The 22,573-nt window shown below is 48.5% G+C and overlaps 2 protein-coding genes and 1 pseudogene across 4 annotated transcripts; all 3 read right to left on the bottom strand.

The window, feature by feature from the left end:
- Positions 1–3,201: 3,201 nt before the first annotated feature.
- On the bottom strand, positions 3,202–4,251 carry LOC147991857 (uncharacterized; annotated as a pseudogene).
- Positions 4,252–5,166: 915 nt separating this feature from the next.
- LOC125536162 (uncharacterized) lies at positions 5,167–9,794 on the bottom strand. Of its 2 annotated transcripts, none has more exons than XM_048699320.2 (3): positions 8,466–9,794; positions 7,556–7,631; positions 5,167–5,612 (listed from the first exon to the last, which is right to left on the bottom strand). In XM_048699320.2, exons 1-2 carry the CDS (start codon positions 9,700–9,702, stop codon positions 7,567–7,569), a joined length of 1,302 nt encoding a protein of 433 aa, XP_048555277.1. In that variant the 5' UTR covers positions 9,703–9,794; the 3' UTR covers positions 5,167–5,612; positions 7,556–7,566. The 2 variants fall into 2 exon arrangements, with proteins under 2 accessions (XP_048555277.1, XP_087395406.1); XM_087539280.1 differs by having other exon boundaries at positions 5,167–5,521.
- A 378-nt stretch (positions 9,795–10,172) lies between these two features.
- LOC125536155 (uncharacterized) lies at positions 10,173–15,039 on the bottom strand. Of its 2 annotated transcripts, XM_087526505.1 has the most exons (3): positions 13,720–15,039; positions 12,583–12,689; positions 10,173–10,523 (listed from the first exon to the last, which is right to left on the bottom strand). In XM_087526505.1, the coding sequence occupies exons 1-2, from the start codon at positions 14,969–14,971 to the stop codon at positions 12,616–12,618; spliced, it is 1,326 nt and encodes a 441-aa protein (XP_087382631.1). In that variant the 5' UTR covers positions 14,972–15,039; the 3' UTR covers positions 10,173–10,523; positions 12,583–12,615. The 2 variants fall into 2 exon arrangements, with proteins under 2 accessions (XP_087382631.1, XP_048555265.1); XM_048699308.2 differs by lacking the exon at positions 10,173–10,523 and having other exon boundaries at positions 10,587–12,689.
- Positions 15,040–22,573: the final 7,534 nt, after the last annotated feature.

Here is a 22,573-nt window from a genome sequence, read left to right as displayed (position 1 = left end):
GAGACTGTAGCTTGTTTGCGAGCACACCATGATATCAAGTTGGATCCAAAGAAAATAACAAAACCACAAGTAGATCGTCTATCATTAAGACAGCTTGCCCAATCAGAATCAGAGAAGGCACTGACAAGTGTAGAGGATGTTTTGCTGAAATTAAGACCCATGCTTAATGTGTTTTTGACATATCGAACTATCCTTTTGGCAGCAGTTAAAATGGACAGTTGTAAGTGCATGAAGGAACTGACATACTTTGTTAACAGCAAAAAAAATATCAGGCCTAGTAAGAGTGAGGTATTGAAGAGCTCCTACCAGGCTCCTGTATTTTGTGCTGTCCTTTTGAGTCAAGAGAGTTCCTTGTGTAAGAGATAATTTGTCTGAGCTTGATAGTGGAGTAGGTGTAGGTTTACAACCTTCCAGACCAGCTTTCCTTACCAAGTCAACTGCATACTTTCCTTGTGCCTCTTTACTTCAATCCCAAGAAAATAATACAAGTCTCCAAGATCCTTCAAGGCAAAATCTGCACTCAAATCTTTCAAAAGTCCTGTGATGGCTTCATCAGACGAGCTTGTCACAATAATATCATCAACATATAGTAGGACAAATATGCATGTATTAGATTTGTTGTAGATGAACAAAGAAGTGCCGGACTTTGAAGGAACAAAATCAAGTGTTTGCATTTTGTGACAGAGACGGGAGTACCATGCTCTTGGTGCCTGTTTCAAGCCATAGAGTGCTTTGTCCAACTTGCAGACATAAGAGGGTGCACTTTTACTTATAAACTCAGGAGGTTGTTTCATATATACCTCCTCTTCCAGAACACCATGAAGAAACGCGTTCTGTACATCAAGTTGTCTGAGACTCCATCCCCTGAAAACAACAATAGACAAAACAAGACAGATAGTGGTAGCTTTAACAACCGGACTAAACGTGTCCTCATGGTCTATGCCATACCGTTGTTTAAAACCCTTTGCAACGAGCCTAGCTTTATAGCGATCAATAGTTCCGTCAGATTTCTTTTTGATTCTGAATACCCACTTGCAATCAATTAATTTTTTATCTTGCTGTGGGGGAACTAAATGCCAATTTTTATTTTTCTTAAGTGCCATGTATTCTTCGTTCATGGCATTCTTCCATTTTTCATCACCAAGTGCTTCCTCAAGTGTATGTGGTTCACCTGTAGAACAAACCATACCATATTTGGTTATGTGTTTATAATTAACATGATGTATTACCCATGTTGTAGTCATGTACGGCGTGACGGTGCAGCAGCAGGATCACCAGCCACAGAGAATCCCGGGGCAGGGACTCCTGTAGCAGAATCTGCTCTTGTCGGATCTTCTGTGACGATTTGGTCATGTGCAGCGTCTTCGGTCGGCGCAGAGGATCCTGGGGCCTCGCCATTGGCTGATGGCGTACCCACCTCAAAGCGGACGCCGGTCGGGCGTGTGGACGCGCGCGTGGGCGCGCTGGAGTCCGCGCCGGATCCCGCGTCAGGCTTGGGCCCCGCGGCAGGTTGGCGAACGGAGTCGTGCCGCTTGTACACGAGCGGCTGGTCGCCGAACCGCACGCCGTCCTAACAAGCCGCGTGCAGCCGCGTGCCAGGCGAGGAGTGGCGCAGAGGGGGACTCGGGCCGCCGCCACTGGAGGGGGAACACGTGTCGCGCGCTGGGCTGGAGACAACGACGTGGTCGGTGGACGCTGCCGCAGGCGCGTCTGTCGCGCCTGCGAATGCGGATCCTAAGGGGGATCGACTGGGCTGCTGTTGCGGGGCCGATCCCGAGGAGGATTTGCCTCCCAGAAGCGGACACGTGGAATATGGACCTGCCGGCGCGTTTTTTTCATGGATTTCTGCATCGTTTTCGCTGTTTTCTCCTGTAGCATCATCAGAAAGCTCATGCACACCATTAGTAGCAGAGTTAGTCAACAATTGATCATCATAATTCGGATCCCCCTTGATCAATACTGGTGAGATGAGTGGGCAGGAGGAGAATTTCTTCTCGAAGGCGAGCGCCAACGTTTGGATGTAGAGTGGCGAATGGAAACTTTGTTTCGTCAAAAACAACGTCACGAGATATATATACGCGACCAGTGGATATATCTAAGCACTTGACACCTTTGTGTTGAGGGCTATATCCTAGAAAAGCACACTACTTGGAGCGTAGCATGAGTTTGTGTTTGTTGTATGGGCGAAGATTGGGCCAACAAGCACACCCAAAACACGAAGAGATTTGTATTCTGGTTTTGTGTGAAGAATCTTTTTACCAGAGTTTCATTGTTGATGACTCAACTAGGAAGCATATTGATGATATGAACAGCGGTGAGAAAAGCCTCATCCCAAAACTTGAGAGGCATGGAGGCCCCTGCCAAGAGGGCTAGCCCAACCTCAACTATGTGCCTGTGCTTGCGTTCAGCAGAGCCATTCTGCTGATAAGCATGAGGGCATGAAACATGGTGTGATATGCCAAGTGTTTGGAAAAAGGAGTTTAGTTTTTCATACTGCAATAATTTTGCTAGCAAATTTTCATTCAACCAAGGCTTGAAAGTTTTGAAAAACTTAAAATACATCGGATCTCTTTTTGAGGTAAATCCATACAAATTTGCTATAGTCATCTATGAAGCTCACATAATACCCGTGTCTACCAACAGAGGTAGGGGCAGGACCCCACACATGAGAGAAAATTAATTGAAATGGTTTGGTAGAAACACTAGTAGATATTGGATATGGTAATTGATGACTTTTAGCACATTGACAGGAATCACAAATAGTTTCGACATTTCGCTCACCAACAAATGTGAGTTTATTTTTCCTAAGTAATCTTTCAACTAAAGAAAAAGCAGCATGCCCTAATCGATCGTGCCACTGTGTTGACGAGACTTTGACAACACCATTGGCTTGTTTATTGAGTCTCCTAAGCTCCGGAATCAACGAGTAAATCCCTCGAACACATCTACCTTGATAGAGAACCTTCTTCGTTGCCTGATCCTTGATCAAAAAAAAGTATGGATGAAATTCGAGGAAAACATGATTATCAAGGGCAATTCTATGAACAGAGAGAAGACTTTTAGCAGCACTAGGGACATGCAAGATTTTCTTAAGATGAATTGGATGATGAGGGGTATGAAAAATAGAATGACCAATGTGACAAATCTGCATACCTTCTTCACTCGCCGTGTGGATGTGATCTTTGCCACGGTACTTTTCCTTCATCGTGACCTTCTCAAGCTCATTGGTTATGTGATTAGTGGCACCACTATCAACATACCAATTTGTGTCGATGCCGTAGGATCCATCAGCCGCGGCGGCCACCTTTTCTTCATCTTGGGAGTCATCGTCATCTTCATCGTAACGATACCAGCAGTCTTTCGCGATGTGCCCTGGCTTACCACAAATTTGGCAGCGGGTGTCTCTGATCGGGCCCGATTTGGACCCCCACCACGGCGATCGCGGGAGGCACCGGAGTGGCCGTTGGAGCTGCCGCTGCCACTGTTGCCGCCACCACCGTGACCTCCAGACTTCCCCTTGTTGCGGGAAGAGCCATGGCCACGTGAGCCGCCACCACGGCCGCGGACCGGGGCGTTGGCAGAGGAGCAGAAGCCGCCGCCCGAGTGGTTGAACTGGGCCATGCGCTGGTTGAAGTTGCTGAGCATGGCGTAGAGCTCGTCGAGGGAGACCGGCGTGACGCGGGCATCGAGGGCAGAGACAAGGGGCTGGTAGTCGACGTCGAGCCCGTGGATGATGTAGGAGATGAGCTCGTCGTCTTGGATGGCCTTCCCCGCAGCAGCAAGCTCATCGGCGAGGCCGCGGAGAGAGGCGAAGTAGGCGGCAACCGTCTGGTTGCCCTTCTGTGCGTTGATGAGCGCCTTCCTGATATTGTTCACACGGCTCATGGACTGCGACGTGAACATACCTACCAACGTGGTCCAGAGCGCGTGCGCCGTGGTGATTGTGGTCACCGTGACGAGCACCTCCTTGGAGAGGGTGCTGAGAAAGTATCCCAACACCTGCTGATCCTCCCTGACCTAGATTGGGTGGAGAGGGTTGGGTGCAGAGCTTTCTTTGCCATCCTTGTCCTTGGTGACATGAAGCCTGGTCGGCTCCGGCATGGTGTCGTCGACGTAGCCGAAGACACCGGCGCCACGCACATGGGGAGTAACCTGCGTGCGCCACAACATGTAGTTCGTGCGTATTAGCTTCTCGGTGACCTGTCCATTGAGGGTAGGTTGGGAGGAGCCGGAGGAGGAGGAGGAAGACATGGCTAGGCTCAGGTAGATGGGAAGAGATGAGGCTCTGATTACCATGTGCGAACTAGCGGAACATCTTGCCTCGCTCAGGCCGACGAGTTCGTGTTAAATAGATGGGGCGCACCTCCTATAACAGTGCATACATGCAGTTTGGATTACAAGCTAGGAGATCAAGAAAGAAGATAGAGATAAGAGGTTACATGAGATAAACATAAGACTCTAACAACCTAACTATCTCAACTATCTCCTATGAGATGCACCGGTCACATAACGTGACATGTTGCATGTTTAACAATCAAGACCCGCAAAAAGAACCCGGATAGTGGTTATCAAGGCTAAGCATGTTGAATCAACTGTGTAGTTGGATATGAGAACCAACTGCCGCAAATTCCCCCAAAATATCCAAGCTTGGCGTGAACCTGATCGTCGAGGAGTTGGAGACACCTTGCTGCCTATGTGCGATTAGCTCCGACACGGGCTACCGGAGTACCGGTGCCAAAGCTAATCGCTCAGCAATGGCGAGCATCGTTGTTCTTATGATGGAATGCATGAAACCCTTTTTTACGTGCTTCAAAGAAGAAGCGAGGCGCTATAAATGATTTTTAGACCAATACTATATACTCCCTCTATTCCTAAATACTATAAGTGTTTGTAAAGATTTTATGATAAACCACATACGGGTGTATATAGATGCATTTTAGAGTGTAGATTCATTCATTTTGCTCCGTATGTCGTTCATATTGGAATCTCTACAAAGACTTGTATTTAGGAACAGAGGGAGTAAGTAGTATGTTATGAATTGTTAGGCAACCCACTGTCTAGTAATGACAAGCTAACAACAAACTACTGTTGAGTCTTCCCGTTTTCAATCAGTATTTTCATGATGCATCTAATCATCACGCACGGAAGCCAAATTGAGTTGTAATCCTTCATATATTAACTAAAATCAAGAGCAATATGCCAATATACCATCAACTAGAACAAAAGCATACATTACTCAGGACACAAATAGCAATACTGCACTGGAACAAACCACCAATGCTGCATGGATGACATACGCCGAAATCCCTAAATGAGATTTTTCATCGGAGTAAACATGCCCTAGGAATATATTGGCTAGCTAGCAAACACAGCATATATGATGTTCAGTAATGGTCGTTACATGCTGGATCTGTTTAATGTTCTGCTGTGACCGGAACCGGATAGTCTGAAAATTCTCTCCAATTTCCCTACGAAGGAGATGCAGTTAAGTTGATCGCGAAACACCATCAAACCAAGACTCCTGCAGATTTTCACCAAAATAAGAGTTCAGTAAGATACCACCATCAGCTTCCTAATTGATTACGGAGCAGCATCGGCTAGTTTTGAGAAATCTGAAAACAAAATAAGAAACATTAGACACATTTGAATGAACATATCAAGAAGATGAGTGATATGGATAAACAGCAAGATGAAATTCAGTAAACCGAAATGCTACTACAGTTAGTCCATCAATGTGTATTTCCAAAAGTGAAATAAGTTAGTGGAATATCAACTGGATAACACATTTATTTTCAATCCAAGGTTTGGTTGTGGAAAATTACACCACGATCAATATTAAAAAAGATCAAGCTTCAGTTTCAGACTTTAATCAGTTAGTATTTCAGAAAAGAGACCGGCTTTTCAACACCCGGGTGTCTAGACATCCGGCTATCACGACCATTCAGGCAGTAGCCGTCTCGTTGGGATATGTGCGGGCCCTGCACCATCGTTTGGATTAGCAGCCTATATGAACAGTAAAAGCTGGAGTAGCGTACTGTTTACCATCTACAGATTCTCCCTCGCCTGTCGCATCACTGGGTCACTGCTGATCCTTTTCCGTGAGACCCTAGGCGTTGAAACGAAAGAAGAGGAGAGAGAATGTGCAGCATGCAAAGGTGAGAGAGAGCTGCCCCATGCAAAGATTTTTGGAGAGTTTTTTAAGAGGTATTTTCACAACCTACATGCATTTTAAGACTGAGCGTGCAAAGTTTAGAAGGGAGAGAGAGAGAAACGTTCAGCTATTGGAGTTGACTGGTCATGGGAGACGCATGGCCTGACTCATTGTCGGGAACACCGAGTATTGAGGGGCTGTTTGGTTCCAGCCACCTTGCCACATTTTGTCATATCTAATCTTAGGCAAGTTTGATCAAGTTAGATAGGTGTTTGGTTCTAGCCACACCTTAGGCAAGGAGTTTTTTTTATAAGCAGTGAACTCCACATATCATATACACAAAAAGTGTGACAAGATTTTCTTAGGCAAGCCAAATTGTGGCTAACAATTTGAGCAACTCAACTAAAACAGGTGTGACAAAAATCATGTGACAATATATGACAAAGATAGTCACAATCCAAACAGCCCCTGACAACCTAGCCTGCATGGCCCTTGACAAGTCTTATCAGCAATAGGGTGCCTGATCACAGGCCTACAACCTGCAGCCTGACCACTCCAGCCTAATAATCCCTAGGAGCATCACATTTAGAGTAGTCAAATTGCATGCATAAGCATGCAACAGCAGAACACCGTACGAATCTCAATGGGGACAGACGGATAGGATAACCGGGGGTCGGTGCCCCCAGGAGCTACCACACCTTTTCGTTTCAGAAAAAGGAAAAACAATGGCGGTCATCATATCGTCATTTGTTTTTATCAACTTTCAGAAAGGAAAGATGGGAGTGATGCTCCTTAAGTCGAAAAAAATGGTGGGCATCATGATGACAAGGCTAGATATCCTTGAGATTCTAATACAGTGATATCCTTCAGATTCTAATGCAGTGGTCACCAGACAAATAAGGCTAGGCATCCTTTCTGCCTGCTAGTTCAGAAACACTAATACACCTGAATGAAGGGATGGAATATCCATGCTGACACACCAACCCATAAATTTTGGCAGCCTGGCAAGTAGCTGCCAGAAGAATATGAGTGGAATAACAATTTCAGGTAGCACACAATAATTATTCTAAGAAGTAAATGTGTTACTAGGTTGCACTAAAACATCAACTTGAACACAACCAAATAGAAGCTGGTTTTAAGGATAGGGATATGTTAGAAAATACACACGAAACCAGTTGAAGATAATCGTTGTAATTGGCAAAAAGATGCATACTGCTTGCTTTTTTCAATCCATAAACTGCATCGATTGACTAAGAGATGCTTGTATTAAGAATGCAGCATTCTTTCCAAAAGGAGGGTTTACCCCAAAGAATGCAGCATACGACAAATGTGAATGGATGAGAGACAACAAGAAGCATGAGCTAACATAAAGTAAAGAGAGATCATTAGCTGGTAAATTGGCACCTTAGTCTCTTCTACAGGATTTTAGAGCGAACCAGGACGTCTGACAAAGTCTTGTTAGTCACAGGGTCCTTCTTGCCTGAAAAGAGTTAACTTGATCAATTTACAAGAATTTGAACAGCAGAAGCAACACTAACACAATACAATTTAGAACATTATAGATTTCTGTGCATTGTATACAAGAATTAAAGTGGCAAAAAAATGATAGTTAGAGCAGGTTCTGAAGAATTCAGCACTGTACCCATAAGTGATAGCACAACAATAGAGGAAGGTAGCAAATGACTAGAGTAGAGGAATTAATAAAAGGATGCAACAGATTTAAATCCTTAAGTTACCTTCTAAAACCAAATTATAGAGATATGAAAACATAAGGTAGAACATACATACAGTGTACCATCGAAGCAACAAAAACGTTGTAAACTTCCTGTTCAAAAGCTAAATCACTTAGACCACCGAATATGTTTCAAGGAAAATTCTTATGACCGGGAAAACAGGTAGAAATGACAAGGGATTGGAAGTTTCAAATCAAGGAGAAGTTTGGGATTGAGAACAAAGTAAAATCTGCGTTCTGGATACGATTGACACATTTTAGTCCTTGCTGATTACAGCTTTCGAGTTTCAAATGATATCTTAGTGGCTCATATCAGTATATTGCAATCCCAATTGTTACAAAACACAGGATATAAATATGATATCTGTTAATATACAGCATGATAAATTACTTTTATATAGTCAGATGGCCATGTAAAGAAAAGTAATATGTCTACTGCACTACCCCCACATTACGATCAACAAATCCTACCACTAGGATACACAAAATAAATTCTGTCAAAGGTGATCCACAAAGAAACTCATCCATTACGCATCTACTAAAACTGAAAGTATATAATGTGTTGAACGAGCAAGCGACTACCTGCAGAAGGGATCCGGGTCGATCCAAGCCATGGTGGAAGAACACATGGTATGTAGGAGACGTCGACATTAGACAGATAGCTCCCAGTCACCTCCTTCCTGTCCATGTCCACGACGATAATGGTTTGCTCGTCAACCATGAGGTACACCACATTGGCGTTAAGAGGATCAAGAAGGCCAATTTGCGGCGTCTTCCCCTCCGGCAAGTGCTTGCTGAGCGCCACCCGGTGCTCCAGCGTCCAGCCGCTGCCTTCGTCATCGAGCGCGAAGGAGCTGAGTAGAAACGGCTCCTCTCGAGAGACCTCGACGTACCGCAGCCGCCCTTCGCTGACGCCCACGCGCCGGTACCTGACGGGGGCCTTCCTCCAGCACAAGATGCTGTCGGCGTCAGGCAACATACTCCCTAGGCCGAGCGCTTGGTCCTCCTGAGCGCCTGCAGGGAGCACGCTGCCCCTCGGCAGCTCGACGAAGGAGAGCTCCGGCCGGTCGCTGAAGGGGTCGGCGGAGACTGCGCCCCAGATCACGTCGACCCACCACAGGCGGCCGCGGAACGCCAGCGGCTCTTGGTTTATCTTCAACCGCCGCGCAGACGGGAGCTGGCACGGCGGGACCGCCACGATCTCCCACATGTCTTTGTGCGAGAGGAACCGGAGCATGAGGTTCCCCTCAAGCAGGTTGGCGGCGGCGAACCTGTCAGGCGGCCCGTGCCCGTGCCCGCGGTCGGCATGGGTGAGGAGGCCCATGCCGCGGCCGTACAAGAACTTCACCACCGGGTGGCAGGCGATGTAGGGGAGGCGGGATAGCTGGCGGGTGACAGGGTTGAAGACGAAGTGCGTGGTGGCGGGGACGTGGGTGGGGTCGACGGTGGGCGTGCTGGGCGTCTGCCGCAGCCGATGGGCGCCCTGCTTGGCGACGACGGGGGCCACGAAGCGGAAGTCTGAGTAGACGAGGAGGAGGAGGCCGTCGCCGCTCGCGGCGCAGACCTCGCCGCCGAAAACCTGCGTGACGTCGCTGTCGGGGTCGGGGACGGCGCCGGTGTAGGCGAGGTGCTCCGGGACGTACAGTTGGGAGACGCGCGGCGGGTGATAGAGGTACACCCCCGCGCTCGGCGCTCCGGGGGGCGCCGACGCCGTGGCGCCCATCGCGTCCCACCGGGGATGCGAGGCGGCGGTGGTGAGGGAGCGGCGGAGGCCGCCGGAGACGACCGCGGACAGGCGTAGGAGGCGGCGGAGCGGCATCTCGCTGGCTGTGGAGATTTCCTTGTGGAGTTGTGGTGGTGGGGAGAATGGATTGTTCTGGAACGCTTGGTGCACGTGGACTGGGTGCACGCAGCGTAGATACCAGGTGTGGTGTATGGACCGGGTTCAGCGTTATGGATGGTCGAACTGCGCTGCAAAAGCTTCCCATTGGCTGGACACCTGACGTCACCATTTTCCCGCCAAAATTCCCAGGGCCTGGCGCTGGGCCGAGGCCCGAGGGCCATCGGCAACATGTCCATCTCAGAGCTCCATTGCTCAAACTCAGCACACAGTGCCACGGAACCCCTGCCGCTTCAAAAAAAAAAGTGCCACGGAACCCCTAAAAAAACACAATTTCCACGGTGACTATTGATAGAGCAACTCAGTCCCTCCAAATCCAAAGAAAAAAGATACATAAAGCTATGCGATTACATTGTTTCTGTTATCATCGCAGATCGAACTTATACCGTTGAACTAATCATCACTTCGTCGAAGCTGCCTCGCACATCAGTGGACGGGCAAACAGAGAATCAAAGAGAGAGACCCCTCAGTAGGATTTCTCATAAACATGCGGAAGATATATATATGCGATCGTCTTGCAAGTATGTGAGTATTCTCCAATGATCAATACATGCTCATTAATCAAACCTAGTAATCTACTAGAATGTTCTAATGTGAGCCAACTCGCACAGATTCCCCAAAACGAGATAGCAACTGCCACCAGCTAACTCCAGCAAACCCAAGCTTCTCCATATTCCCCAAAAGGAGTTTGGTAAACACTTATCCACCATCAGCTTCCTAGTTGATCAGATGACTTGTATCTGTTAGTTTAAAAGAGAGAGAACAGAAACATCAGGAGAGTTTGAATAACAATGTGGAGATGAGTAATATGAAAAAAAAAAATGTTTTGAGTAAAAGAAAAGCTACTTTGGTCCATCTATGCCTGTTTCCAAGTTTAGTACCGTATTTGCTTACTACTGATGAAACGAAACTACACAATCAACACTGGTGTAGTAAGCAAGGGAGCTTCACTTTCAGGGTACACCAGATATCCAAAAGCATTTCACGAGAAGCAAACATAATTCGCATACTGATGAAATAGGTAGGCACCTTTAATCAGGGGCGGAGCCAGAAAATTTGACCATTGGGTTCACTCCATGACTCGTTGTGAGAACTTAGTACTTCTTTTGCAGGGAGAACTTAGTACTATTATGTGAAGTGTAATGTCTAATTTTAAATTATGTTCCAACAAAATTATAGTACCCAAAAACAACATAATGAATAGAAATATGGTATCATATATCACACATTGTGTTGCATTAAAAACTGAAGTGTGCAAGACATACCTGTTCAATAAAATTATAAAAACACTTGTTTACATATTATAAACAGAGTGGTATTATATAACTTTCGATCAGCAGGATCATAAGGCAATTCATCTAAGTTAATTTATGTATGCATAGTAGGCTTTAGGAGACTAGCCGTAGTAAGATTTGATGCACTTAGCCTACGTCTAATGGGTGACCTTGATGTGCCTATATCATTATCTTGATCTGGTGATCGAGTTTTCTTGAAAATAAATACCACTTCATAGCCTAGATCAATCAAAGTTCATGGAGAAAAACAAATAAAAAACTAGGGCAAAACAGTCACTGCCGTACTAGTGTTTTAGGATAGATAGAACATACACAAAAGGAGAGGAGATGCAAGTATATAATCTAATTACCTCAAATTTTAGGCTTCAGTATTGCCAACGTCGATCTGCAGACGTCTACTTGCCGCGGGCGTGCGGCAGTGGCGGAGGCGCCGAGCGAGGCGAACAGGCGAGATGGGAATCAGAACAGACGAACGATGAAAAAAACCCAGTCTTCGACGAGGCGTGCGCTTTTCTCGTAGAAACGATTACATTTTTTAGGGGTGCAAAAACGGTTACGTGATTCACACACTCACGATTCTTGTAAAACGACTGCATGGACTTTCGCCTTTTGAGACCTTTGTTCCACGTATGTGAGATGTGGTGGGGTCAGCCAAAATATTTTATTGGGTTCACATCGATCAAACACGTATATATACGCACGTACCAGGCAAGATCCATTGGGTTCAGTTGAACCCAATGGCTATACGCTGGCTCCGCCGCTGCCTTTAATTTCAGGCTTTTATAAAATATATTCAGTAAGGCAGTGGTCGGGATAATGAACAAGGGCAGGCTCCTGTACCTCTATACGTGATGGTTTGATCGATCTTTAGTTTCGGACACAATCACACCTGCTAGTTCAGGAAATGTTACTCCCTCCGATCCATATTATTTGGCGCACACTTAGTATAACTTCATACTAAAGTTGTACTAAGTGTGCGTCAATTAATTTGGATCGGAGGGAGTATTTAATAGACTTGGATGGAAGATCCATGATAAGATGCCAACTCATAGTTTCAGCATATGTCAAGTTGCCAACTACCACAAGAGTGCACGACTAGAAGAATAAATTCAGGTAGCAAATTTCAACACAACTAATCGTTTACACAGAATTATCAGCGATGGTTACGGATTTGAGAATATGCCAACATACAAAATGTAGAATAGAATGTAAACTAGTTTTGGGCCCCTACAAATATTTCAAGTTCCACAAAACCCTGAGTAGAACTCAACCAGAGACTTTCAGGTATTCACAATGAAAGATGTCAGTATATTTGAAAATACAGAGAGAACAAGCTGAAAATAGTAATAACTTGTTAAATATGCACAACATTGTTTCCCAGGTTATAAAATGCATGGATTGAGTAACGAATATATAAAAGAACAATACAGCATCATAGACATGTGAACGGATGATATATAGCCAAAAATGCATTCACAAATGACCATTAGCTAAGAGAAAGTACCCAGAGATTCGTTAGGTGGTAAATCGGTACCGTTCAGGCATTCGGCTGTTTGTCTGAACGAACCAGAATATCTGCCAGAGTCTTGTTTTTCATGAGGCCGTTCTTGCCTACAAAGGGATATGATTATCAGTGTACAAGATTTCAAACAAAAATCCTAATACTAACACAAAAAATCAAAATGCTAACAGCAGTCCTAATACTAACACACACAAAACATAATACTAACAACAACAAAAAATCATAACAGTACGGATTTCACTGCATCTCATACAAGAGCTAGACAACTGATACATAAAGCAGGCTGTCAAGAATTCAGTGCAGCATGGCATAAGCCATGACTACATGACAATCACAAGAATACAATTGTATTTTAGAAAAAGCACTGAGCATTCAGTCAAACAAAGTAATGCATTAGGTGATTAAAATGGATACAAAATCCTGAAGGAGCCTTCTGCCTTTCTAAAACTTCATTGCATAGAGAGAGATAAATATAGAACATGTTGTAAATTAGAAAATCATAAACAGGAGATAACTCTAATCAGGTTTTAGACTGGATTCTAACTTGGAACAAATCACCAAAGGAGGCTGCCCCTACTTCGCTGCATTAACTAGCAGCCAAATAATGATAACAGGCAGAAGAGAAGATATGCACCAATTCAATAGTTTTTATCAAAACTATTACCAAAGATATACCGGATTTCTCCCATGGAAATCCTCACAATAATGAACACCATTTTGGAAATAGTTTCAGAAAAGAAATAAACAGCTTCATATAACTGAGAATATACCAACGCTGATCATTATAGGATTAACCTACGCTACAAATAGCGCTAAAATTAGATGTTTAGAAGCTAAATACTCATACAGTCATACTACTGCATACATGTTTCAAAATAAATTTTCTCTTGACCAAGGCAAAATCTGACATGATTAGAAAACTAATAGGTCGAAATGGTTGAAGAAAAAACTGGACAAACTGCAGGCATGGCTCAATAACACAACCAATGTGGCACACAAGGGGCCAAGCACACATGATTTGAACTAAACACGTATGTAGAGTCTGACCAAGCCAGTAATCATGTACTTAGGTAGACATCGTTGAATTGTAACTAAAGAGAAATGTGTGGCTGTGATCACCTGGAATGGAGCTTGATCCGAGAAATGAGGGGAGCACACATGGCAGAACGAAGCTTGAGTTGCACTTGCTTGGATGAACGCCGCCACCACCTAATGCCATAGACTCAGTCGGTCTCTTCGAGCGCATGTCCACGCCTAAACATAATGCTTTGCCGACAGGCACAGAGAGATCCACGCTTAAACATGATGCCTTGCCCACAAGCACGGTGAAATACAGCGAGTCGGGGTCGAGTGGATCAATGGCAGCAATCAAAGGCGTCGCCTTGGCATCGGAATAGAGAGTTCTCCACGACACCTGATGCTCCAGCGTCCAACGGCCACTCTCGCCGTCCAGCGTGAACGACTTGATGCGGAAGGGCTCCTCCTCAGAAACCTCCACAAACCGCAGCCTGCCGCCGCTGACCCCCATGCGCCTGTGCAGGAGGAGCTGCCACATCTCTATAGCGCTCTGTTGGTTAGGAAGCACGCTGCCTCCTGGCAGCTCGACGGGGCAGAGCTCAGGCCGGTCGCTGAACGGGTCGACGCTGACGGCGCCCCAGCTCACGTCCACCCACCAGAGCCGGCCCCCGAAGTCCAGTACCTCGTGGTTCATGTGCATCCGGCGCCCAGGCGGCAGCGGGGACGGCAGCAGCAGCTCGTCCCACTTTCCTGTCTCTGAAGTGAGCCGGCGCAGCAGGAATCGGCGTCCGCGGTCGACCACGCTGAGCTGCGCGGCGGCGTACCTCTTGGGCGGCCCGTGCCCGCCGTCGGCGTGGGTGAGGAGGCCCGTGGACGCGGCGAAGGCGTCCTCCGTGCCGTCGAAGTCCGGGAGGCGCGCCATCTCGCCGGTGACGGGGTTGCAGACGAAGCGGGCGAGCCTCATCGGGTCGGAGCAGCACCAGCGCTCGTACACCTGGTCGAGGACCTCGAACGGGACGGCGGACGGGGGCCGGTCTTCGAACATTTCGAAGGCGTTGGCGCGGTTCTTGTAGGCGCCGAGCAGGAGGAGGCCGTGGCCGCTCGCGGCGAGGACGCTGCTGCCGAAGACGTTGATGAAGCGGCGGTCGGCGGCCGGGAGGGGGTCCAGAGCGAAGGCCCGCTTGGGGACGGTGACGCGGGAGGGGAGCGGGGGCGGGGCGAGCGAGAGGGACGCGCCCCGCGCCGACTCCTCCGCCGTCGAGATCCGGTAGACCATCGCCCAGGCGGGGCGCGAGGCGGCGGTGGAGAGGGAGCGGCGGAGGGGGCTGGAGAGGCGGCGGAGCGGGAGCGGCATCTCGCCGGAGGAGTCGGCGATGGTCGATTTGGTGGTGGTACTGTAGCTACCGAGCGAGGGGTGCCTGAGGTGGCTGGCTCACATGGACTCGGTTCATTCAGCTCCGCGAAAAGGCTCTTCCCATGTGCTCAGCATGGACCCCACCTGTCGGGTGGGACGGTACATTGGTCGAACTGAACAGTGCTTTTTGCTATCCATCACATGAAACATGTGGTAAACAATCCAAACAATTCAAAAAAAAAAAAATACTTTTTGCTATCCTTTCAGGCACAACAAAAGCCAAAGAAATTTGTTTTTCAAAGAACAAAAGCTCGAACGCCTCTTCCCCTCAAAACGAGAAGACTAAACACATCTCTGTTTACCATGGTTTGGATACCTGCTCGTTGTTAGTTTTCTTAGTTGGTTTAGAGTCGAATGTCTGGATCATGCGCTTGCAGACTTGTTCTGTTTCACTGTTTTGGTTTCTTTAAATGAAATCGAAGCGAAAATCCTCTTTTGCTCCAAAAAACACCTTTGTTTACTATGGTAGTTCACCAATATTTTAAGGTTGAATCGCCGTCACATGATTCCATCTTCCATGCTCTCGTGGAAGGGCTCAACGTTTTCAAGTGAAAGACATGGTATGGCCCCGAGCACACTTGACAAAACCTCAAGTAGGAGTGCCTGCACGCCTACGATGGTACCAATTGTACTGGATCCTGCTGGTCCTTGGGTGCCATTTTCATACAACGACAAGTCGACGATGACAACAACAACGGTTGATTCTATGGCAGACCATGAAGTTTGTCGACACTTCCCCATAGTACATCTCATGCGTGATGGTTTGAAGTGCCTCTGGCTCTTGGTTTTCCCTTGTGAGATCAATCCCTTTTTCCCCATAACACACCGCCCTTCTAGCGATTTTTCATGTTCTTTCCACAAAAATAGCACGATTCCATAAGGGGATTGAAAATGGAAGGAGATGGATCTAGACTGTTTATGTTGTGCGAACTAGCGGAACGTCTTTGAAGGAAATATGCCCTAGAGGCAATAATAAAGTTATTATTTATTTCCTTATTTCATGATAAATGTTTATTATTAATGCTAGAATAGTATTAACCGGAAACATAATACATGTGTGAATACATAGACAAACAAAGTGTCACTAGTATGCCTCTACTTGACTAGCTCGTTAATCAAAGATGGTTATGTTTCCTAACCATAGACATGTGTTGTCATTTGATTAACGGGATCACATCATTAGGAGAATGATGTGATTGACATGACCCATTCCATTAGCTTAGCACCCGATCGTTTAGTATGTTGCTATTGCTTTCTTCATGACTTATACGTGTTCCTATGACTATGAGATTATGCAACTCCCATTTACCGGAGGAACCACTACTAGAAAAAGGGCTATATATGTGATTGACACTAATGGCGCACCAGACAAGCGGTGCGCCATTAATATATACTAATGGCGCACGACCTTCTGATACGCCATTAGAGTTGAAACTACTAATGGCGCACCTGGCCCAGGGTGCGCCATTAGTATCAAATTTTTTTTAACTAGTGCGCCTGTCTAAACATACTAATGGCGCATCCAGACACAGTGCGCCATTACTAGTTGTAACTAGTAATGGCGCACCTGCCGGAAAGTGCGCCACTAATGTTGTTTTTTCTATTATATTTTCTATTCCCTTTTTTGCAAAACTACTAATGGCGCACTGTTCCACCGTGCGCCGTTAGTATGTTTTTTTGCAAAACTACTAATGGCGCACCACCAGAAGGTGCGCCATTAGTAACCTGGATTACTAATGGCGCATTTAGAGTTGGTGCGCCATTAGTAACCTGGATTACTAATGGCGCATTTAGAGTTGGTGCGCCATTAGTAAGTGGGCAGCAACAAGATATTTTGGACAGCCTCTCCTACCCACACTCACTTTCTCCCCACTTCATTCTCTCCACCTCCTCCTTATCTCGGGTGCCTCCTCTTTTTCACCTCATTTCCACCATAGATTCATTCAATTTAAGTGGTTAAATTACCTTGTTTTGATAGGTAAGTAAAGGGGGAAGCTATATTTATGTTGTTCTCCCTACAACAATGTGCACATGCACTTTTTATGGCCTAGCTAGATCTATGTATGTTCGTGGTGTTGCATATGTTTGTGGTGTTGCATATGTGTTTGTGTTTGGAGGTGTACCGGTATTTGAAATGCGATAGTTGCCAATATTTTGCCGGAATGTTGATTCATTTCCGTTTCGACGAGAATTTTGGCATTAAGCATTCTTTTTGGTCCTATTTTTAGGGAAAGTCATGCCAAATTTTTTCTTGGTTCTAAAATATCGTTTTGCTCTACCCCGCAGGCGACCATGGTCCGCATGATGACTGAAGGCATAATGAATAGGTTTTTGAGGTCCGCGAAGGCCGAGATGCTTCAAAAGAACGAGACGGAGATAAGATGTCCGTGTCGAAGATGCAAGCTGAAGAGCCTTATTGCGGACCCGGAATCCGGGCAGGTGCGGGACCACCTGCTCTTGCGTGGTTTCATGAATGGCTATCGGTGGCAAGGTGATGAAGATGACTATGAAGTCGTCCATGGGGGCCGGGCAAGAAATGAGGAAGGGCAGCAAGACAACCACCGCGGCTCGGGCGGGCGAGAAGACGAAGAATCCCCAGGAGATGATCACGACGGTGATGCTGTACACAGTCATCATGTAGAAGATGCAGGACATGATGATGAGGAAGATGCCGGAGCAGACGACGGGCATGATCATGAAGATGATGATGCCGGCGGAGCAGACGACGCTGGACCATCAATGGGCTGGGTGCAGGACCCTCATATTCAAGAGCTGCTTCTCAAGCAGACGGATAACGCAAGAGCTGCCGCCCGAGAGAAAGCCAAGATGGATCAACTTGAGTTAGACGCGGTTACTCCATTGTATGAAGGATGCAGGCCCGAGGATACCCGCCTGAAAGTAACGCTCATGGCTCTGGAGATGAAGGTAAAACACAAAATGACCGACGCATGCTTCGACGAGAACATGTCATTCTGGCACGAACGTCTTCCCAAGGGGAACAAGTGCCCGACCAGTTTGGAGGAGGCGAAGAAAATCGTGTGTCCTCTGGATTTACCGCACGTGAAATACCATGTATGCATGAACAATTGCATCATTTATCGGGACGAGCACGCGGAGTCTACCATATGTCCGGTGTGCGGCGTCACTCGATACAAGAAGAGGAAGAAAGCTCCTCGAAAAGTGGTGTGGTACTTTCCGATCACTCCTCGTCTGCAGCGGTATTTCGCGGACCCTAAGGTAGAAAAGCTCCTGCGTTGGCACGCGGATAGGGAGGAGAAGAAGCGAGAAGATGACGCAAATGATCCGGAGATAGATAAAAAAGACAAGATGCTGAGTCACCCTAAGGATGCGAGCCAGTGGCAAGCATTGAACTTCGAAGACCTAGAATTTGGGAACGATCCAAGGAACATCGTGCTGGGCGCGAGCACCGATGGAGTCAATCCGTTTGGCAGCCAGAGAAGCACACATAGCACCTGGCCTGTGTTTGTGTGGATGTACAACCTTCCCCCCTGATTGTGCATGAAGAGGAAGTACATTCACATGAGTATGCTAATTGAAGGACCGAAACAACCAGGGAATGACATCAATCTGTATCTGGGGCTGCTGAAAGAGGAGCTTGACACGCTGTGGAAAACGCCAGCCAATACGTGGGACGCCGCAGAGAAAGAATATTTCCCTATGAGAGCCGCGCTGCTCACGACGGTGCACGACTATCTCGGTTACGGATATGTCGCGGGGCAGGTGGTCCACGGATTTTCTGGATGCGTCAGGTGCATGGATGACACAACGTATCGCCAGCTAGATAGAGATCCCGGGTCTTCGAAAACCGTGTTCATGGGACATCGAAGGTGGCTTCGCGACGATGACCCGTGGAGAAAACGCAAGGATCTATTCGATGGTGAAACCGAACCCCGAGGACGCCCGCGTACGAGGAGCGGCGAGGAAATAGACGAGCTGTTGAAAAATTGGAAAGACTGCCCACTGCCGGGAAAGAAGCGAAAGGCGCCAGAGCCGCTGCTGAAGGTATGGAAAACAAGGTCTGTTTTCTGGGACTTGCCGTACTGGAAGATCCACCGTGTGCCTCACAGCCTTGATGTCATGCATATCACGAAGAACGTGTGCGAGAGTCTGCTTGGTACCCTGCTCAACATGCCAGAGAGGACCAAAGATGGGCCGAAAGCAAGGGCAGACTTGAAATCAATGGGCATCAGGCAGGAGCTTCACGCTATATATGATGATGATGATGATGAGGCGAAGCAGGACACGGAAAGTCGTCGCAAAGGCAAAAAGGCCAAGAAGACCGGAAATGACTACCCTCCCGCGTGCTTCACTCTAAGTCAGGAGGAGATCGAGCAGTTTTTCACCTGCCTCGTAGGAGTAAAACTTCCTTATGGTTACGCGGGGAAGATAAGCAGATACCTAGACCCAGCGAAGCAGAAGTTCAGCGGGATGAAGTCTCACGACTGTCACGTGCTGATGACGCAGATACTTCCAGTTGCAATCCGTGGGATCATGGACACGCACGTCCGTGAAACCCTATTTGGCCTATGCAACTTTTTCGACGTTATCTCTCGGAAGTCTGTTGGCGTGAGGCAACTCAGAAGGCTACAGGAAAAGATCGTGGTGATACTATGCGAGCTTGAGATGTACTTCCCACCCGCATTCTTCGATGTTATGGTGCATCTACTGGTCCATATCGTGGACGATATCATCCAACTCGGGCCGACGTTCCTGCACAGCATGATGCCGTTCGAAAGGATGAATGGTGTCATCAAAGGATACGTTCGCAACATGTCACGTCCAGAGGGAAGCATAGCCAGGGGCTTTCTGACCGAAGAGTGCATCTCCTACTGCACGAATTATCTAGGCATCGAGAAACCCGTTGGTCTGCCTGTCAACAGGCACCTCGGCAGGCTCGCTGGATGGGGTCACCGTGAGGGTCGTCGCGAAATGCATGTCGACTTCGAGGGTCGACTAGCCGACTTTGAAAGAGCAAACCTAGTCGCGCTACAACACATAGACGTGGTCGATCCTTGGGTGGTAGAGCACAAAACCTTTATTAAGAAGACGTACAATGACCGAGGCCAACAGAGGACGGACGGAGATATACTCAAAGAGCACAACTCATGTTTCACGCGTTGGTTCAAGCAGAAGCTTCTGTCGTACCCTTTACATGAGGATTCTTCCGCGGAAGAACAACTCATATTCGCCTTGTCACAGGGCGCCGAGCACAACCTGATGACCTATGAGGCGTACGATATCAACGGCTACACATTCTACACCGAGGCCAAGGACATGAAGAGCGATGGTTATCAGAACTCCGGGGTAACGATGGAATCCTACACCGGTAACGACAAGGACAGATACTATGGAAGGATCGAGGAGATCTGGGAGCTGAGCTACGCTGGAGAGAAGGTCCCGATGTTCCGTGTCAGATGGGCCAAGAGCATCCTAAAAGAAGACCGGTATTTCACCACCATGGTTATACCCGAAGCCAAATCCAAGACCGCTGTCGGTGTACTAGAGTAGGGGTACCCTAGTATCCCGAACTTGTGCACGGGCAGTCGCAGCATCCCGCGACAAGGCTTGCTGGGTGACCGCCAAGGTCCTCCGTGGCTCCTTTGGAGCCATTCAAGAACAAAGTATCCAAGCCAAGGCAAGGCGCTTAAGGAGACAAGACCCCGGCAAGAGGAGCTTGCCGGGAAGGCCAGCCAAGGCAAGTCGCTTAAGGAGACAAGACCCCGGCAAGAGGAGCTTGCCGGGAAGGCCACCCAAGGCATCTCAAGGAACTTGCCGCGACGCGCCACACGTCCTGGCAAGGCCCGGTGAGCGACAAGCTCCCGGACGCGGCAAGACAACGACCGCGGCAAGGCGCTTGCCGCGGCAAGCCACCACTGTGTACCCGCGCTCTAGCGCATCCACCAACGTGTCGCTCTGGGACCCTTCCAGGCGTACGTGGCGGGAGGCTGTGCAGCCAGCGGTGCGCGGTGGCAAGCGGCGCTGACAAGATTGCCATCGTGGAGAGCAGTGGCGTCCCTGACGGTCCTTTTTGCACTATTTAGGCGACGCAGACGGGCATTTAATGCCTTTGTCCCCTGCCGTCAGGGTTAGGTATGATACACTGTAGCAGGTAGTTGTACCAACCGCAACACCTTTCCATTTTTACCCCTGTCTACGTTGCCACCTGTCGGTGACCCCTTGAGCATATAAAAGGAGGCCCGTGCGCAATGTAGAGGGGAGGGAGAGGAGACCATTCACGCTCGGTCTCGTTAGCTGCTGGAGGGTACTGTAGCACTCCGCGCTCCCGAGCAAGAACTCAATACAAACCACAAAGCAGGAGTGGGGTTTTACGCATCCGTGCGGCCCGAACCTGGGTAAACCGCTCGTGTGCTTCGCCTCGATCCGCTCTTCGCGTGACCTCCGCCCCCGCCGAACCGAAAGGGACCCGGTCCGCCGGTCCCATAGGTGCTCGTGGATCAGAACCCCGGCATCTTTGGCGCGCCAGGTAGGGGGCGCCGAGGTTGTGTGAACCAGATCCGGCGTTCACACGAGCTAGATCTTCATCATCTTCATCGACATGCCGCCGAAGAAGAAGGCTTCGGAGGCGGCTGCTCCGTCCGCGCCGAACCCACCACCGCCGGAGCAAACGGCTGATGGGGCAGACGCCGGCGGAAGAACGGGCGTCGACGAGGGAGCTCATGGTGCTGCCAGGTCCAAGGACAAGGCTGTGCTACCCATCGGCGGCGTAGCCGGCTCCCACAACGACCGGGCGCACTCCAAGACCTCGGCGTCCGTACATGCACCGCGCCCATCTCAGGAGGCGCGGGACCGGCAGCGTCATGGTACTCACAGTACCATGCGTTTGCTGGACCAAGATCGAGCTGGTGGATCTCGGAGTGCTCAAGACCAGCATGCACGCCAACATGCTGGCATGAGCGAGGCACGGTCGCCTGGACGGGATAGTGCTCCTTCTAACATAGTTAGAAGTCCGAGCATATCCCGCTCTCGCACCGTTCGCCACCACCACCCGCCACTCCAGCAGAAGCTTTGGCGCGAGCCCAACTGCTCCTGGACTACCCTCCAACGGTAGACAAGATCGACGACTGGAGGGCCACCATTCAGAATCTCATCGGCTTCGCCAACGGCGACACTCAACGGCAGCCGGGCACGTCGCAGCTGCGTCAAGTCAACCAGGCACGAGCCGGTGGCGACAAGACCGGTGGGGGTGCAACCTCTGTGCACTCTCCGCCCCGAAGGCCAAGATCGCCGACTCGCCGGATCCACCTCGACAGCGACTCCACCGCGTCATCAGATCCACGAGCTCGTCGCGATCAGCGCCAAGTTCTCCACGAACGACAACAAGAAGACGCTCGTACTCGCATCGAGCGCCGAAGAGAAGCGCGGCATCAATCGGACCAGCGCGCTGGGCCCTCTGTCGACATGCATGCGCCAGGGGAACCAGGCGGCTTGCCGTACGCGGTAGGTTGCCCTGCGTTTACTCGTGAGCTGCGGCAAGTCCAGTGGCCCAGCACGAAGAATTTC

Source organism: Triticum urartu, chromosome 1A, assembly GCF_056163025.1.
Source record: "Triticum urartu cultivar PI428250 chromosome 1A, HENAU_Tu73, whole genome shotgun sequence".
NCBI lineage: Eukaryota > Viridiplantae > Streptophyta > Magnoliopsida > Poales > Poaceae > Triticum > Triticum urartu.
The sequence above is the reverse complement of the archived record's forward strand: the minus strand, read 5'-3'. Positions and strand labels throughout refer to the sequence as shown.

Excerpts from the sequence above, each read along its gene's own strand:
- LOC125536162 (XM_048699320.2), bottom strand. The coding sequence starts at position 9,702 with ATGCCGCTCCGCCGCCTCCTACGCCTGTCCGCGGTCGTCTCCGGCGGC. Across the intron at positions 7,632-8,465 it reads GACCCGGATCCCTTCTGCAG|GCAAGAAGGACCCTGTGACT; the intron begins GTAGTCGCTTGC and ends AACTCTTTTCAG.
- LOC125536155 (XM_087526505.1), bottom strand. The coding sequence starts at position 14,971 with ATGCCGCTCCCGCTCCGCCGCCTCTCCAGCCCCCTCCGCCGCTCCCTC. Across the intron at positions 12,690-13,719 it reads CGGATCAAGCTCCATTCCAG|GCAAGAACGGCCTCATGAAA; the intron begins GTGATCACAGCC and ends ATCCCTTTGTAG.